Genomic DNA, 18359 nt, shown 5'->3' with positions numbered 1-18359 from the left:
TTTTAAGATTTGTTTTTAATTTGTGTGTCTGTGTCTGTATGTGTATATGCATGTGTGCACAAGTGTTCAAGGAGTCCAGAAGAGAACAGTAGATCCCTTGGAGCTAGAATTACAGGAGGCAATTGTGAGTCACCAAGCAGAGGTGCTACCAAAGGAATTCTGTTCCTCTGCATAAGCAGCAAAAGCTCTTACAACTGAGCCTCCTCTCCATCACTGTAGGCTTTTATTAATACAAAATCACGATGCTAAGTGAAAACATTTTCCCAAACAGTACTCCTTCACTTTTCTCTTCCTTTCCTCGTAGGATAGACACCCTTGTACAAATTACAGTTCAGTGAGTACTAATCTTTTTCCTACTGCAATGCATCACTAATTAAAATCTACTCTTACAACTTTAGCATGTGGTTATATCTTTGATAGACTATAATTGTATGCAATTGTTTATAATGTCTCCGTTAAATTTTTTAAGATTTGTCTAAAAAAAAAAAAAAAACTTTCAAAGAACCAGCAATGATTTACCTTGTTAATAAGTTAGGTCAAAACAAGTCACACGAGTCACATGCTCCTCGAACATGCTGAAAAGTCATAAGCATTATTTTCACAGTTCCTGTTTCTAGGAACAACTAAATGCATATGCTTTCTCAGAGACAAGCAGTGACCAGTGATCTGCTGACCACACCACGCTTTTATATGGCTCCATAATTAAGAATGATCTCTACATTTTTTTTTTAAGAATTGAAAAACAAACTCCAGAAACAAAAAAGAAAAACATGTAACTAGGACCATATGTGGCCTGCCAAAAACTAAAGTATTTACTATTTGTGCCTTTATAGAAAACATCTGCTATCCCTCTCTAAACCCTGCTACTCAAGTGTGGTCCTTGAGCCAACACTCAGGAAAGTCTCAAGCTCCAGCCGAGCAAAGAATCATTAACAAGGGAACAAAACCAAAGTGTTACCTTTCCCGATGATGCTCTATCAGAAACTACAGCCAGTACATAATATGAAGAAATTTTTATGAAACTCTAAAACAGTAAGGAATACTCCCAGATGCCTATAAAGCAACTGGCAAATGCTTGATCAATTCAAAAAAAACACCAATTAAATCTCCATATGTGACTCTGAATACAAAGTTACATTACAGTCCAACATCAAAATAAAGTATTTGAAAATATCCTCCAAGATAATTTGGTCTCACACGCCAATATGGCGGTGTCTTGAATCCTCATATCACAAGCTTCTATAACAGTACCTCCAGGAAAAGCTTGTGAGTGACAAGTCCTGCCACAAACTGAGTGTTTAGTTAAAAGGCAGGTACATGTGCTAGTTATGCAGACACTGTAGAATGCTTTTCTTTAGGAACAATGGAAAAGAAACTTCACATTTATATTTAACAAAATTATAGACACCACAAAATATTAAAGCCGGTCTGTGATCAAGGGGTTTGCATCAACACAAACTTCTCTCACACTGGAAGTATTCAGCAATACAGTTGGTAATGCAACATACCTGCGGCTAGGATCTCCTGCCTCCAGGAGCCCAGTCCCCACTCCTTGTCCCAGAGGTATGACAAATTCTCCTGGTTTCTTAAACCAGTGGTTCTCAACCTTCCTAATGCTGTGGAAAGTCCTACCATAAAATTATTTTTGTTGCTACTTCATAACTAATTTTGCTACTGTTATGAACTATAATGAAAATACCTGATATTAGAAAATCTGATATGCAATCTCTGTCAAAGGGTTGTTTAAAATCCCTCTGGAGGTCGCAGCCCATACACTGAGAACCACTATCCTGCATGAAATACTCATTATTGACAATAATATACATTTCTATTCAATCTTAATTCTGTATTAATTCCAGTAAAAGCTTTGAGATTAATGAAATAATATGTAAAAGGGTATGCTTTTCCTATATTAAACTAAGTGGTTAAAAGCAATTACTACTCTTGCAGAAGACCTAGGTTCCATTCCCAACTCCCACATGGTGGCTCACAAACTCCATTTCCAGGAAACTGGAAACCCTCTTCTGAATTCTGCTGGCACCAGACACATGGTGCACATATACAGATGCAGGCACAACACTCATAAAAATAAATACTTTTAAAGGGGAAACTAAGTATTTGTCTTTTTTCTTTTTAGAATAAAAAGAGAGTAGGCAGTGTGAAGAAGGAAAGGTGACCTTTCCATGCTGAGATGGTTCTAGAATGGAGAGCATCACAAGACTACAGCAGCTTAGGGGAGACTGTCTCTGGGAGACCAGAAACAGTCAAGGCCAAAAGCCACTCCCAGCCAGGCATCCACACTGCCCCTACTCATCACCTTACTCTGAACTCAGAAGTGAAAACTAACTGCTGGGCTCAGATGAAGGAGTGAGTTTGGTTAGTTTTTATTGTACTTAAACTCTCTTTTGCTTAGTAAGCTATGGATACCTAGAAATACTAATAAAATTGCTAAATTCAAGTAGTATAAGAATATAGTCTGCAAGAATTTTTTTTTTATCAATGCCTCATAAAGTAAGATCAGGGAAGCACTCAGTAGGTTTTGATAAATTATCTCCATTTCTCAAAGGCCAGGCCACAGTCTCATTGAGGAATACCCTCTTTTCATTAGCAACTACTCACTCTTGGATTATGTAGCCTACTTCCCTCCTAATTTATTTTGGCCTCAATGCTTCTACTCTGTCTTTGAATTAAGAGTGTAAATATATTTAATCGATACTAAAGAATTAGGCATCTGTGGTTACAGCCCTACTTTGTAACAGTATGCACATCTGCTATCCATCAAAAATCATGAAAATTAATACCAGGTTGTTATAAGCTGTTGATTAGTGTCCATATGAATATAATTTAACTGCTGTGTCTAGCCTATTTATTTGTAATGTTTTCTGAAAAAAAAAAATTTTAATGTAATAAAGGACAGAAGAGAGGCTCCGTCCCAACTGAAAGGCAATGAGAGTAAACACATACTGAGTTGTGAAGACATCAAAAACTGTTATATCAAAAATATAAAAGCATCTCAAGCTGATAAATGAGATACAAGCTACTTTATACTACTTGGCTGCATTACAAACATGTATTTTCTATGATTAGGTAAAGACTAAATAATAAAAACTTTCAAAATCTTCTTAAACCTTTATTTTGGTATAAGCATTCAAGCTGTAATCTAGAAATTTCCAAAATAAAGAAATGCAGGTCCAGTCTCTATCTGCACCAGGAGCTAAGGCTGTCCCATAGACCCTCTGAACCCACATCCTGCCAGGAGAGAGATGGTCTCCCAGGAATGTTCTCACTTCTAAGACCACAGGTAAGACCACCACTGTTGCTCGAAATTAACTGTCCAAGGAGGGACCCACCAGAAGCACACAGGGCACAGGAACCTCGGAGCAGCCTGAAACAGGATCCTTTTGGTCCCCATCTGCACCTGGAACTAAGGCTGTCCAACGGTCCTCCTTACACAAATCACCAAGAGATCTGGTCTCTCAGGAGTGTTCTCATTCCTAAGATCACAGACAGGCCCACATGAGAGACAAGCTCCAGTCAGAGACAACAAGACCAACTAACACCAAAGATAACCAGATGGCAAGAGGCAAGAGCAAGAACCAAAGCACAGAAACCATGGCTACATGACATGATCAGTTTTCCACCACCGCAAGTCCTGGATGCCCCAACACACCGGAAAAACAAGATTTGGATTTAAAAATCACATCTCATGATGATGATTGAGGACTTTTAAAAAGACATAAATAACTTCCTTAAAGAAATACAGGAGAACACAGGTAAACAAGTAGAAGCCCTTAAAGAGGAAACACAAAAATCCCTTAAAGAATTATAGAAAAACATGAGTAAACAGGTATGTACAAGACCATACAGAATCTGAAAACAGAAATAGAAACAATAAAGAAATCACAAAGGGAGACAACTCTGGAGATAGAAAACCTAGGAAAGAAATCAGAAGTCATAGATGCAACAGAATACAAGAGATAGAAGAGAGAATTTCCGAGGCAGAAGATACCATGGAAAACATTGACACAATAGTCAAAAAGAAAAAAGTTCCTAACCAGGAAATCCAAGACATAATGAAAAGACCAAACCTAAGAAAAACAGGTATAGAAAAAAGGGAATTACCAACTTAAAGGGACAATAAACATCTTCAATAAAATTATAGAAGAAAATTTTCCTAACCTATAGAAAGAGGTGCCTGTGAACATACAAGAAGGCTACAGAACTCCAAATAGATTGGACCAAAAAAGAAATTCCTTCCATCACATAACAGTTAAAACACCAAATGTACAAAACAAAGAAGCACTACTAAAAGCAGTAAAGAAAAACAAAGTCAAGTAACATATAAAGGCAGACCTATAAGACAGCAGACTTCTCAACAGAGACTATGAAAGATCCTGGACAGATGTCATACAGACCCTAAGAGAACACAAATGCCAGCCCAGATTACTATATCCAGCAAAAATCTCAATTACCATTGATGGAGAAACCAAGATACTCTATGACAAAAACAAATTTACACAATATATTTCCACAAATCCAACCCTACAAAGAATAATAAATGGAAAACTCCAACACAAGGAGAGAAACTACACCCTAGGAAAAGCAAGAAAGTAATCTTCTTTCAATAAACCCAAAAAGTATATACCCACACAAACACAAATCCACCTCTAACAACAAAAATAACAAGAACCAACAATCACTATTGTTTAATATCTCTTAACATCAATGATCACAATTCCCCTATAAAGATAAAGACTAACAGACTGGATATGTGAACAGGATCCACCATTTCACTGCACACAGGAAACTCATCTCAGTGACAGATACTCAGAGTAAAAGGCTGGAAAACAATTTTCCAAGCAAATGGTCCCAAGAAACAAGCTAGAGTACCCATTCTAATATCAAATAAAATCAACTTTCAACCAAAAGTTATTAAAAAAAAGATGAGGAAGGACATTTCATACTCATCAAAGGAAAAAAAAATCTACCAAGATGAACTCTCAATTCTGAACATCTAGATTCCAAATGCAAGGGCACCCACATTTATAAAAGAAACTTTACTAAAGCTCAAAGCATACATTGCACCACACAGGATAACAGCGGGAGACTTCAACACCCCACTATCATCAATGGACACAGATCATGGAAACAGAAACTGAACAGAGACACAGTGAAACTGACAGAATTGTGAACCAAATGATTTAACAGATATCTACAGAACATTTCTTCACTAAAAAAGAATATACCTTTTCTAAAAGTGACCATATAGTCAGTCACAAAATAGACCTGAACAGAAACAAGAAGACTGAAATAATTCCATTCATCCTATCAGATCACTGTGGACTAAGGCTGGTCTTCAATAACAACAAAAACAATAAAAAGTCCACATACAAGTGGAAGCTGAACAATGCTCTACTCAATAACTTGGTCAAGGAAGAAATAAAGAGAGAAAATAAAGACTTTTTAGAATTTAATGATAATGAAGGCACAACATACCCAAACTTATGGGACTCAACAAAAGCAGTGTTTCATAGCTCTGAGTGCTTCCAAAAAGAAACTGAAGAGAGCATAAACTAGCAGCTTGACAGCACACCTGGAAGCTCTAGAACAAAAAGAAGCAAATACACCCAAGAGGAGTAGACGTCAGGAAAGAGGAGGAGAACCAAGAAAGAGTATAACATCTGAAATGTAAATACATAAACTATTCAATAAAAAAATAAAACAAGTTTTTAAAACTCAAACAAAAAAAGAAATGTAAATAAACAAAATATGCAATATAAAAACAAAATTCAGAAGGTTTGGTTGCAATAAAGCTAAACTGAATAAATGGCTCATCCTTTACAAGATGTAATTACAGAAAAAGATGATATATCAGAATTGAGCTATAAGACCCAAGTGAACCAAATCTATATTAAGTTGTAATTCACTTTAGGATCCTTAAATTACTGATCTGTAAGTCATTAACATACACATTAGTAAGACTATAAAATATATTAAGTAATCTATTCTAATGATAATATAGGCACATCCAGCTCTCATTTCTCAAAACTCAAACGGCACGCACATTCAAGTTTTGCAAGTTTTACTGCTCTTAAGAATGCATCAAATCCAACTACCTTAATAAGCAACATCACGGGCGGTGTGCTGGAGTTAGAGTGGTAAGCAGAGCCGCCTTCCAATATATGGAACACAAAAGTCAGAATTTCTAGTTCTGATAATTTAGTAACAAGTTAACCAAAAAAACTACTAAGACCGAATAAAATATATAAACACCTTTCAGCACAGAGCTAGGGTATCAAAGGGGTGGTCTTTGGTGACCCAAATCATGGCAGAAACATGACAGAAAAAAAGGCAAAACTTGCTAGACTGAGTGGGCACCAACCTAGAGGGTTTTCTGATCCTAGAAACTAAAAGGCTTCTATGGTGGAGGCAAATCAAGGAAGGATAAGCCCTGCAACACAATCAAGCCTATATTAAGATTCCTTCACCAGCACTGACTATAGGCACAACTGAAGGGAGCAATCTGCACGCCCAGCAGACCAGCAAAAGCAGCACTTCTCTCTTGGCTTAACCCACTGAAAAGGAGGTAAATAATGAAAAACTCAGCAAACACTGCAGCCACGGAGTGTCCCTCACAAACACTGAGGGTTTGAACTTACCACATGGTGTGTGTGTGTGTGTGTGTGTGTGTGTGTGTGTGTGTGTGTGTGTAATATATATATAACATACACATTTTATATAGTACAAATAGTATAGGAACTCCCAATTACAACATTAAGTACAGAGCCAGGCATAATCATGCTTGGACTTCAGAGGTTGAGACAGGAGGATGATCATAGTTAGAGTCCAACTTGTGCTACAGTAAGAGACCTTGTATTCCCAAGCAGAATTATGAAGTTTAGGACTATCCGGTACCACGAAGTCCTGTCTCAAACAAACAAACCAAGCTACACGTCTAACTCTTTACCAACACACAGCGTCCTTCTTCCACCCAAGAATGTGACTGTAAAACGTAAGCTGCCGGTTAGGAATGTGGCTGTAGGCAGAGTGCTCACCTAGCACTCCAGACGCCCCACTTTCAATTCAACAAATTGGCAGCAAAAAGACAAACAAAACCAGAGTCTTACAAAGAAAGCTTTCATCAAAAAACAAAGCTCTGAAAATATTATGCTATATAAAGTCATTTGGTACAAACGTTCCCTTTCAATATCCCCTTAGTAAGAGAATACTTAAAATACGGAACACAAAAATTAGACAATTCACTCAGTAGGCAAAGGCAAGTAGAACTCTGAGCTGGAGGCCAGCCTGGCCATCACAGTGAGTTCCAGGACAGCCAGATCTGAGACAAAGAAACAAAGAAAAACAATTAAAATCCATTAACTTGAGGCAAAATTATGAACATCACTTTATATAAAGAAAGTGGTTGAGGGATAGGACTTTTCAGGAAAAAAGGTTCTATTCTAATATTAGACTATGAATGTGTGTGTGTGTGTATGTGTGAATGTGTGTGTATATGTGTATATATACACACACATACACACACACACACACACACACACACACACACTGCCTCCCAATGACCTAGATTCATATCCCATACACTGATCAAGCACAATATTTCCAGACAACACTAATAATTTTTCTAACATACTACTCTGTAATTAAAAACAACAATAATAACAACAAAAAACCTTCTTTTATACTTTGAAGGGGGTTTAAGTAGGTTTTAAAGGCAAAATAGCTCTGAAAAAGGAAGGCCCAATGTTAGACAAGCAATAAGAACAGTAAAAAATGTTAAGGACTTCTTCTGTAGGAAAATTCTAAACTTAGCATGAGAGCCCAAAGCCTTCTCAGATACTCTGAGGCTCTCAAGACCTGAGCTTAAAGGAGAAAAGGCATAAAAGGGAGATGTGGCTGTGGAAAGAACCTGAGGGGAGAGGATGACACAGAAGAGAAAAAGAGTGGGAAGATCTACAATAAAAACACAATACAAACAGGTACGAAACTGTGCAAGAATGAACTTTAAAAAACATACATAAGTAATAATCACCACGGTTTAAAGGAGCCATAGTTCTGAGTATAGCATACCTAAGTTGCTGGCTTAAATTTATACATGTGAAATAAAAGGTTCTGATATTCCGAATGCTTCCATAAAATGTTCACATGTGTAGTAAGACAGAGTCTACTCCGTTTCAGGCGGGCCCAGAACTCATTCATATAACCTGGCCCCGCCTCAAAACCTTGGTAATGGCACAAGCCATTACATCCAGCTCTCTTAAAATGTCTCTTTTGAAACTTGATGTCACAATTGAGGAGTTTGTAAACAAGTTCCTGGGTTCAATCTACTTTGTTACACCTGTGACTGTGGTTTGCTCTAGCCTGTGCCCGTCCTCCATTGTCTGACCTACTCTGGTTGCCGTCTTTCCTCCACTAAATAGTTCTCCCTGTCTACTTGCATGACACATGTATTCTGTTACACTCCCTTCAGCTCTTTTCCTCCTCAAATCTCCTTTTTACTTACACAGACACACACACATGCACACACACACTGATGGGGGGAAACCTAATGTAAAGAACATTTTTACAGATGAGGAAACAGAGCCTAAGCCTGAAGCAACACAGTAGTGAATAACAATGTTAAGAAAGATGAAACAAGGTTTGGGTAGCATGTTCTTATAAAGCATTACCTGGTGAACGTTTTTTCAAAGACTTTTTTTTTTAAGTCTTAATTTTAAACACATTCATAAATAAAAGCTATGCTGTCTTTTTTAATTTGTAAAAACGTGTGTGTGTGTGTGTGCGCGCGCGCACGTGCACTCGAGGTGCATTTAGCAGTGATGGCACATGTGCACTTTACTGCAAGTGTGGAAGGATAACTTACATATGTCAGTTCTTCCCTCCTCCATGTGGGTTCTATAGAGCAGTCACGTCAGGCTGCCAGGCACAGCACAGGCGTCCTTACCCAATGAGCTATCCCAACAGTCCTAAACTGTAATTATTAATTCAAAGAGACAATGCTAAAATTTATACTTCCTTATGAATGTTTTATATTCTTAACAAGGAAAACTAATAGAACATATTAAAGGAAATACATTATATGAATACTATTAATTTATAAAGTTCAGTCATTCAAAGCACATTTATCAAACACCTAAATGTGGCAGGAACCAGTTCAGTCATCTTGATATATCAGTGCAATATATATTTTCAAACATAATCTATGATGACTTCCCTATCAGTTATCTAATTAGGTAACTTTTTTTTTTGAGACACAATCTTAGAACATATTTCAGGTTTGGCCTTGAACTTGCTATGCAGCCCGGGCTTGCCTCTAATTCCTTGTCCTCATCCATCCATTTCCCAAGTATTTACATGAACATTTTAAGGAACGTTACTATTACACTTAACAATGAATATAAAAAAATGTATCTTTAAAACATTCCATTCAGTCGGCTAAGACAGGAGGATCACAAGTTAACTGGCCACACACAGGATGAACTCAAGCTGAATCTCTAACTTGGAAGAAATATTTAGTGATTTGGAATCAAGCAAAAACATTCTCAGAATCACTATGGGACTTGTACCTGAACCAGCATCACCAAGGTATAGCAATGTGGAAATCAGAATGAGGTGCTTTGTTTTTTAAACAAGAATGTCCTCTACCCAAAATAAAGGACAACACTGCTTCCTGGAACAATTTTAATAAGACACATATTTTCTTATTTGTTGGCCTAAATTCTACACTACCAGACAGAAGTATTGAAAGCAAAGAGGGGAGTGAAGGGGGAGAACCAGACTAATAGAGGCCCAATTTAGAAAACTCTCCCTCCAGTCCAGGCTAAATGAACTGATAATACAAAGAACTCCATACATCCAGAAGCACACAGATGTCTGCACGGGTTCCAGTACTCAACAATGCAGTCATTCAACTGCCCTCCTTTTCCACACTGACATAGCTCAGTTGACTCTTCTGAATCTCAAAGCTGAGGATCCTGGGATTCTGAAAAGGTCTACTTTTCCCTCAGCACTATCTTTATGCACTTCACCTGAAAAATAAACTTCATGCTTCCCATAGACAATAAATCTGGAAATCATCTCTTCTGTTCGACAAATAGTAAATTCTACCTGTAATTGCTTTTGCACTAAAACCATAATTTATAACCAAATCTAAGCCCAGCAATACTGAAAGAGCAATAGAATATTTATTTTCATTCTAAATTTAAAATATAATTTTAAATATTTCCCTATCATACTAATTATCAGATGTATACTATTTAGACAAATTTTATTTGGTCCCAATTATATGTTAATCATATTTACTTAGTGTGTGTCTGTGTGTGTGTGTGTGTGTGTGTGTGTGTGTGTGTGTGTGTGTGTGTGTGTGGTGCACCACCACACAAGTATAGCCCCATGTAGAAATGTGCAAGGTGCTAAACCTACCAGAACTGTGCTATTCAAGCTGTATAGCCATGGACTGGAATAAACAACCCAGTAAGCTGGCCTTCTAATTCCTTTAATACTGCCATCTCCAAATACATGCAACATAGTAAACATCCTGTGAAAAGTTGTTTCTCCCAAGTTTTCTATTCTTAAATAGACAGTATATCCTTAAAAACTATACCCACTTTCTTCTCAAATAAAGTTTTTAAAAAATGGAGAAGTCTGAAACATATTAACCATCTAATTCAGTTGTTACCCTTAGGAATAAGCTTGTCAAGAAAAAGGGCAGTGAGGATGGTGGAACTTAATTCTAATCCCAGCTCTCAGAAAGGTGAAAAAGGATTGCAAATGCCAGGCCAGCCTGAGCTACACAGTGAAACCCTGAGAAAGAGGGGAAGAGGCTGGGGAAGGAGGATAGGGGTAAAATGGACTAATCTCCTTCCTTAATAACCAGTGAAAAGCAACAAACCCAATGCAGTCTACAATAGCAGCAACCTCAAACACAGCAGCAGCCCTCAGACCTACAAACTATACTAGCAAAATATCAGCTCCACTGCTCCAGATGATTTCATAGTTCCCAAAAACCAAATTCTTGTCAGAAGAGCATGCAGTACAGTCTCTAAGACTCACTCTTCAAATTCTGAACCCATTTTATGATGCATTATTAAGAGCTGAGGAAATGGACCAGTGGTTAAGAGCACTAACTACTCTTCCAGAAGACCAGGGTTCAATTCCCAGCACCCACATAGCAACTCACAACTATGTGTAACTCCTGTTCCAGGGGATCTGACACCCTCACAGAGACATAAAATGCAGGCAAAACACTAACATACAAATAAATTAATTAATCAATTGATTAAATAAATAAATAGTAAGGAGCCAGGGAAATGGCTTTGAGAGCAGTGATGCCACTTAAAGGCACGTGCACAGAGCTGCCCGGCAGTGTGACCCTCGTGGTTCGGTGAACTGACCTGTTCTTTCACTTTTGCTCTACCTAAAATTGTGTGTTTTTTTAAAAGAACATCTCACTTCAATAGATGCTCCTTTGTAATGGTTAGCATTACATTTAAAGTTTAGGCTTTCTATGCTTGTGACCAAAGACCAAAACAAACAAACAAAGCCAGACTCTAATACATACAGACTGTATGCTTGTACAGACTGTAACCCTGGCAACCACCACTTTCCTTTCTCCAGTTGAAGACAATTATTGAATTGACTGACCTTGTAAATTTCGCTGTTCTTGTAAGATAACGGTTCATAAACCAGCTGCTGTTTCTACTGCTGCAATCAAATGTGCTTATTCTTTTCAAAAAAACCCAAAACCGTAACTTTGCCCTGGGAAGCCTGGACTGATATGGTTAGAAGCTGCATTTTGGGAGCGCTCTCAGTTGTAAACTGAGTTGGGTACCATACAAAAACAAAAAGCCTCTTCTTATTAAAACTTCTCACAGATATGGTGAAGCTCTCAGCAACCCCAGACTCATAACAAATTTTTCATTTTTTTAAAACATGACATCATCTTTAATATATCCCAGCAAATCAGACCTGATATCAAAACAAGCAAACTCATACACCTTTATCTGATTTTCTCCAAGTTTTACTTTATTATATAAAATTAATTTATTCCCTTCTACAAAGAGGTTTAAAACATCCTAACATTTAAAACATTCTGATTTGGGGGCTGGAGAGAAGTGGTTAAGAGCACTGACTGCTCTTCCAGAGGTCCTGAGTTCAAATCTCAGCAACCATACCGTGGCTCACAACCATCTGTAATGGGGTCTGATGCCCTCTTTTGATGTGTCTGAAGACAGCTATGGTGTACTTATAAATAAAATCTTTTAAAAAAATTCTGATTTTGAAAAAACAAATCAAAGAAACTAAATAAAATAAGATTTTTAACACAGTGCTACTTAAGTCACTTCAAGCTCTGATCACAACTACCTCCATTCAGCCAAACAGTACACTGAATGGAAATGAAACAGCAAGACTAGGACAGTAGATGAGGTCATGCTCAGAGGTGGGGTTTTCCGTTCTGAGCCTCCTTTCTCTCCTAACATGACTCTTACCGTACCAGGGATGTAGCGCAATAGGAGAGCACTTGCCTCACCTGAGCATGGCGGGGAGGGAGCACAGACCCCATCACTGCAATACCATGAAATGCATGTTCAACTGAGTAGAAACAGGTTATTTACTATGCATTCTTCCCATTCAGCAGACAGGTTAACTAGTATATCAGAGCTTAATATAGAAAATAGTATTGCAAAATGACTGGTTATGTGATAGTCTAAAATCAATAATGTTTTTAAAACATCATCTTAAATAATGAGATAGTAAGACTTCCTTCTCTCTTTAAACAATGAAGGGGAAAACCAAGAACTATAAACATGGCTGTTCTATAGCTGCAGTAAGAAACAAAACTATTTACACTTTTTAATATTTTTTAATTTTATAAGCTTTATTATTTTTTTAAAATTACACACCAAAACTAACCAGACCCAAGTCTATACATCTCAATGAACTTCTATACAATTTAAGTATCAATTCTAAAGCCACAAAGCTTTACATGTGATTTTACACTTTCACTAACTAGATATATAGTATGTACTTATCCATGATCCCAAAAAAAAAATCCACAATAGCATCCAAACTAGAAAAACCAATTAGCTTTATAGTCTCTTCATATCTCGTGTGTATTACCCACATTCAGCCTTTCCTAATCTTCTAACGTTCATTTACCCTTTCTTCTCTTTTCTGTTACACGGTATCTACACGGTCCATTTTTCCAGAAATAAAAATCCTTTACTTTTACTATCTTTAGATCTGAATTGTATATGTGTGCGCGCATATATATATGTATATATGTGTGCATATATGTGTGTGGGTATGCACACATCTGTTGACTGACAACCAGGTTGGTTCCAATGCTTTGCTATAGTGAATAAAGCAGTTATGAATACCCACATACACACAAGTCTCTCTCATGGTATGGTGAGGAGTCTTCCTGATATACACCCGGGAATGAAACAGCTGGGTTCCACGGTTGTTCTATTTTTAAATTCTTTGCGAAATCTCCAAAGTGATTTCCACAATGGCTCTATTAATTTGTACCCCACCAACAGAGAATACATGGTGGATATATAAACACTGTCTCGTAAGAACAAACTCAACTTTCCATAATCAAGTCTACTTGACAATGAAACCCCAAAGTTCTGTGTCTTTCTATTTTCCCCTATCAGTGGAGAGTATTTACCAACGAAGGAAGACTGGGAAAAGAAACTAGAATGCCTTTTGTACATTACACAAACACTTACCCACTTGATGGATCTAAGGCAATAGCTCTGGGTTGATCCAACTCTTGCCAAAATAAAACTTTTCGTAAAGATCCATCTAAATTAGAAACTTCAATACGATTAGTTTCAGAATCTGTCCAGTACAATTTTTCTCCAAGCCAATCACATGCCAGCCCATCCGGGGACAATAATCCAGAAACAACAACATTCTGTACACTCTCAGTTTTGTTAAACTCTGTTCGTTTAATGGCTTCTTCGCTGACATCACTCCAGTATATCAAGCCATGACCAAACACAAAGTCCACCGCAGCTGCATCCTCCAAGCCTCCAACTACAATCGTTGCATTCTCTTTGCCATTTGTAGCATCAACCAATCTCAAATCCCGTCTGTTTGCATAAAGCAACAAAGGGGCCGCTGAAACAAAAAGAAAAATACGTAAGAAAGAAGAAAATGTATCAGATCTTATAAGTTGGGTTTCAAATCACCATTCATAACTAAATACTATCAAAAATAAAATGGGAAATGAGGCTGGAGAGATGGTGAGCAGCAGGCAACATCACTTGCTGTTCTTGCATAGAACCTAGGTCTAGTTCCTAGCACATCAAATAGCTCACAACCACCTGCTCCAGTGATCCCAAGCCTTCTGGTGTCTGTGGGTATTGTACACATGTGGTATACATAAACTCACACTCACACTCACACACACACACACACACACACACACACACACACACACGCTGATTGTATTCTTTTTAAATGAGAAATATAGCAATAGTGAACCGGCTAAAATCTTTTCATACTTAAAATGTATTTCTAGCACTTTAAAAAAGAATTGAAATTAATTTCACCTGGCTGTCTTTTCTTACTGAGTCTGTCAGATAAAATTTAAAAGATTTATACATACTAAAAAAAAACTGAGTAACTGGAACACTCATTCATACTCTGCTGGTAGAAAACAGTTGACAGTTGTTTAGCTAGCTGTCTGTTTGCAGTGCTGGTGATCAAACCCAGGACCCTCCAGTATACCAGGTGAGCGATCCCAGCAATGAACTACATCCTTGGCTTCAGGTGACCACTTTTGAAGGGTTAGATGCACAGCCTACCATATGATCCAGTTACTGCACACTTCAGTATCTACTCAAGAGAACTAAATACATGAGAATAAATAAAAACAATCAAACACCTATGAGTTAGTTTTCAAAGAAATGTGTTTGCAATAACATAAATTAGAATCAACTCAAATGTGATGAGCACTAATAAATAAGTTAATAGAGATATATTAACAGAATAAGAAGCAATAAACTGCCAAGCATAGTAATACATATTTGCAACCCCAGCACTTAGAATAAAGAGACAGGAAAGTCAGAGGTCCAAGTTTTCCTTGGCTACACAGGGCTTTTATGATCAGTATGGGCTAAAGGAGACTGTCTCCAAAAACCAAAATCAACCACTATTTTTTTAAACATAATGAACCACTTATACATGAAAAATAAAATAATCTCTAAATACCACATAAAAAAAGCCAGACCCAAAAAAGAACCTATTTAGTGATGCTCATCTATGAAAGATTATAGAAAATGTAAACTAAACAGACAAAATCTGACTTTCTTGAGGTAAGCATAAGTGGGAAAAAACATGAACAAGGTCAAGCTCCCCCACTGTTTTTCTGCAGTGCCAGGGACTGAACCCAGAACCCTCAAGCACTCAGCACTAAGCTGCATCTCCCACAGAAACATAAGAAACTGGTCTCAACTATAAAAATAGAGGTTGAGTCCTTTCCGCTTACTATGTGTAACTATTATAGTCACTGACAACAGCATCAGCTCCCCTGACCTCACTGCAGCTACACACACCAACCCTGACCTCACTGCAGCTACACACACCAACCCTGACCTCACTGCAGCTACACACACCAACCCTGACCTCACTGCAGCTACACACACCAAACCCTGACCTCACTGCAGCTACACACACCAACCCTGACCTCACTGCAGCTACACACACCAAACCCTGACCTCACTGCAGCTACACACACCAACCCTGACCTCACTGCAGCTACACACACCAAACCCTGACCTCACTGCAGCTATACACAAACCAAACCCTGACCTCACTGCAGCTACACACACCAAACCCTGACCTCACTGCAGCTACACACACCAACCCTGACCTCACTGCAGCTACACACACCAAACCCTGACCTCACTGCAGCTACACACACCAACCCTGACCTCACTGCAGCTACACACACCAACCCTGACCTCACTGCAGCTACACACACCAAACCCTGACCTCACTGCAGCTACACACACCAACCCTGACCTCACTGCAGCTACACACACCAACCCTGACCTCACTGCAGCTACACACACCAAACCCTGACCTCACTGCAGCTACACACACCAAACCCTGACCTCACTGCAGCTACACACACCAAACCCTGACCTCACTGCAGCTACACACACCAAACCCTGACCTCACTGCAGCTACACACACCAACCCTGACCTCACTGCAGCTACACACACCAAACCCTGACCTCACTGCAGCTACACACACCAACCCTGACCTCACTGCAGCTACACACACCAACCCTGACCTCACTGCAGCTACACACACCAAACCCTGACCTCACTGCAGCTACACACACCAAACCCTGACCTCACTGCAGCTACACACAAACCAAACCCTGACCTCACTGCAGCTACACACAAACCAAACCCTGACCTCACTGCAGCTACACACACCAAACCCTGACCTCACTGCAGCTACACACACCAACCCTGACCTCACTGCAGCTACACACACCAAACCCTGACCTCACTGCAGCTACACACACCAACCCTGACCTCACTGCAGCTACACACACCAACCCTGACCTCACTGCAGCTACACACACCAAACCCTGACCTCACTGCAGCTACACACACCAAACCCTGACCTCACTGCAGCTACACACAAACCAAACCCTGACCTCACTGCAGCTATACACAAACCAAACCCTGACCTCACTGCAGCTACACACACCAAACCCTGACCTCACTGCAGCTATACACAAACCAAACCCTGACCTCACTGCAGCTACACACACCAAACCCTGACCTCACTGCAGCTACACACACCAACCCTGACCTCACTGCAGCTACACACACCAACCCTGACCTCACTGCAGCTACACACACCAACCCTGACCTCACTGCAGCTACACACACCAACCCTGACCTCACTGCAGCTACACACACCAAAGCCTCCTAAATGTACCCTTTGCATAAGTAACATTTATTGACAACTACATCAATACCTTAGTAAAACTTAAATAAGCAGCCTAGCAGAACTTGATAATATAACTTCCTGCTGTCCAGTATTAGAGATCTCTGACTAAACCTAATACCAAAACTAAATCTTACCTGAAAAAAATAACATTTAACTTTGATAAAGTTGAGTTACTAGGACTACTACAGTATAAATTTTGGTTTTTTTTTTTTTTAATATCTATACTAAGTTTCTGACATTTACTTTCCAATATCAAAGACCAATTAAAAACTGAGTGCCACTGTCCTAAGGAGCCTCCTATGACAATGGGAGGTCATCACTGCACACTGAGTACCCATCAACCATGTGACCTGGAACACTTAAAATACAGCTAATGGGTAGCTCTGTGTGTGTGTGTGTGTGTGTGTGTGTGTGTGTGTGTGTGTGTGTGTGTGTTGCCTACATGTCTGGGCACCATGTGTGTGCCTTGTGTCCACAGAGGCCAGAAGAGGGTGTCAGATCCTCTAGACTGAAGTTACAGATGATTATGAACCATCCTGTGACTATTAAAAGTCAGAATCAGGGTTCCCTGCAAGTATATTAGGTACTCTCAACCCCTAAAGTACTACTCTCTTAATTTAAAACATTCTAATTTTAAAAAATTAAGTGGCTCACAAAACTCAAAAAAAAAAAAAAAAAAAAAAAAACAAAGGTACTGGCAAACCCATCTATTCGACTATTTGGCCGAACTGGAGTATGAGCATGTGTTCCATCCATCTGTTAGCAAACATGAATTTCTGATCCAACTACACTGAAACCCAAATCTTTCAGTCAAAACCATGTGGGTGCTCACTTCACTAGAAAAAGAAAATGGTTGAGTCCTTTCCGCTTACTATGTGTAACTACTACAGACACTGACAAGAGCATCAGTTTCCCTGAGCTTACTGCAGACATCCACACATCACGCTAATGAACCAGTCCCAATAATGTCTTATGTTCAGCTTTTTATAGTATAAGCCAAACAGGAACATCCTGGGAAAAAAAAAAACAACAAAACAACATTCCTACTAATGAAGAATTAAATGCCAAAGGCTGCAGAAAACTAAAAAATAGTTCCAGGACACTTAAGTTTTACAATCCAAGAGTAGCAAAAAATATAATAGTTAATGGACACTTTATTTACGGCATTATCCATGGAAGACTTTATATACCAAAATTGTTTATGGCATTAAGTGGCAGCCAAATGACTTTCATAATTTTCAAGTCAAACATTAATATTTTCACTGAACAGTTTTCTTATCTACAAATCTAAAAACTAAAATCTAAAAACTTTCCTGGTAACTGAAAGTTTCATAGCCTTCTGAGTACCACCAGTGTT

General features: G+C 38.6%; 1 protein-coding gene across 1 annotated transcript in view; it reads right to left on the bottom strand.

Annotated features, from left to right (window-relative positions):
• LRP6 (LDL receptor related protein 6) overlaps positions 1 to 18359 on the bottom strand; it is a 116844-nt gene that overhangs the window by 78588 nt on the left and 19897 nt on the right. Inside the window, exon 2 of the mRNA XM_080914775.1 lies at positions 13752 to 14145. Within this exon, the coding sequence (XP_080770901.1) occupies positions 13752 to 14145 (394 nt within the window). The remainder of the gene's footprint in view (positions 1 to 13751; positions 14146 to 18359) is intronic.

Source organism: Micromys minutus (genome assembly GCF_963924665.1).
Source record: "Micromys minutus genome assembly, chromosome: 3".
NCBI lineage: Eukaryota > Metazoa > Chordata > Mammalia > Rodentia > Muridae > Micromys > Micromys minutus.
Note: the sequence above shows the minus strand (reverse complement) of the source record. Positions and strands in the feature narration are given on the sequence as shown.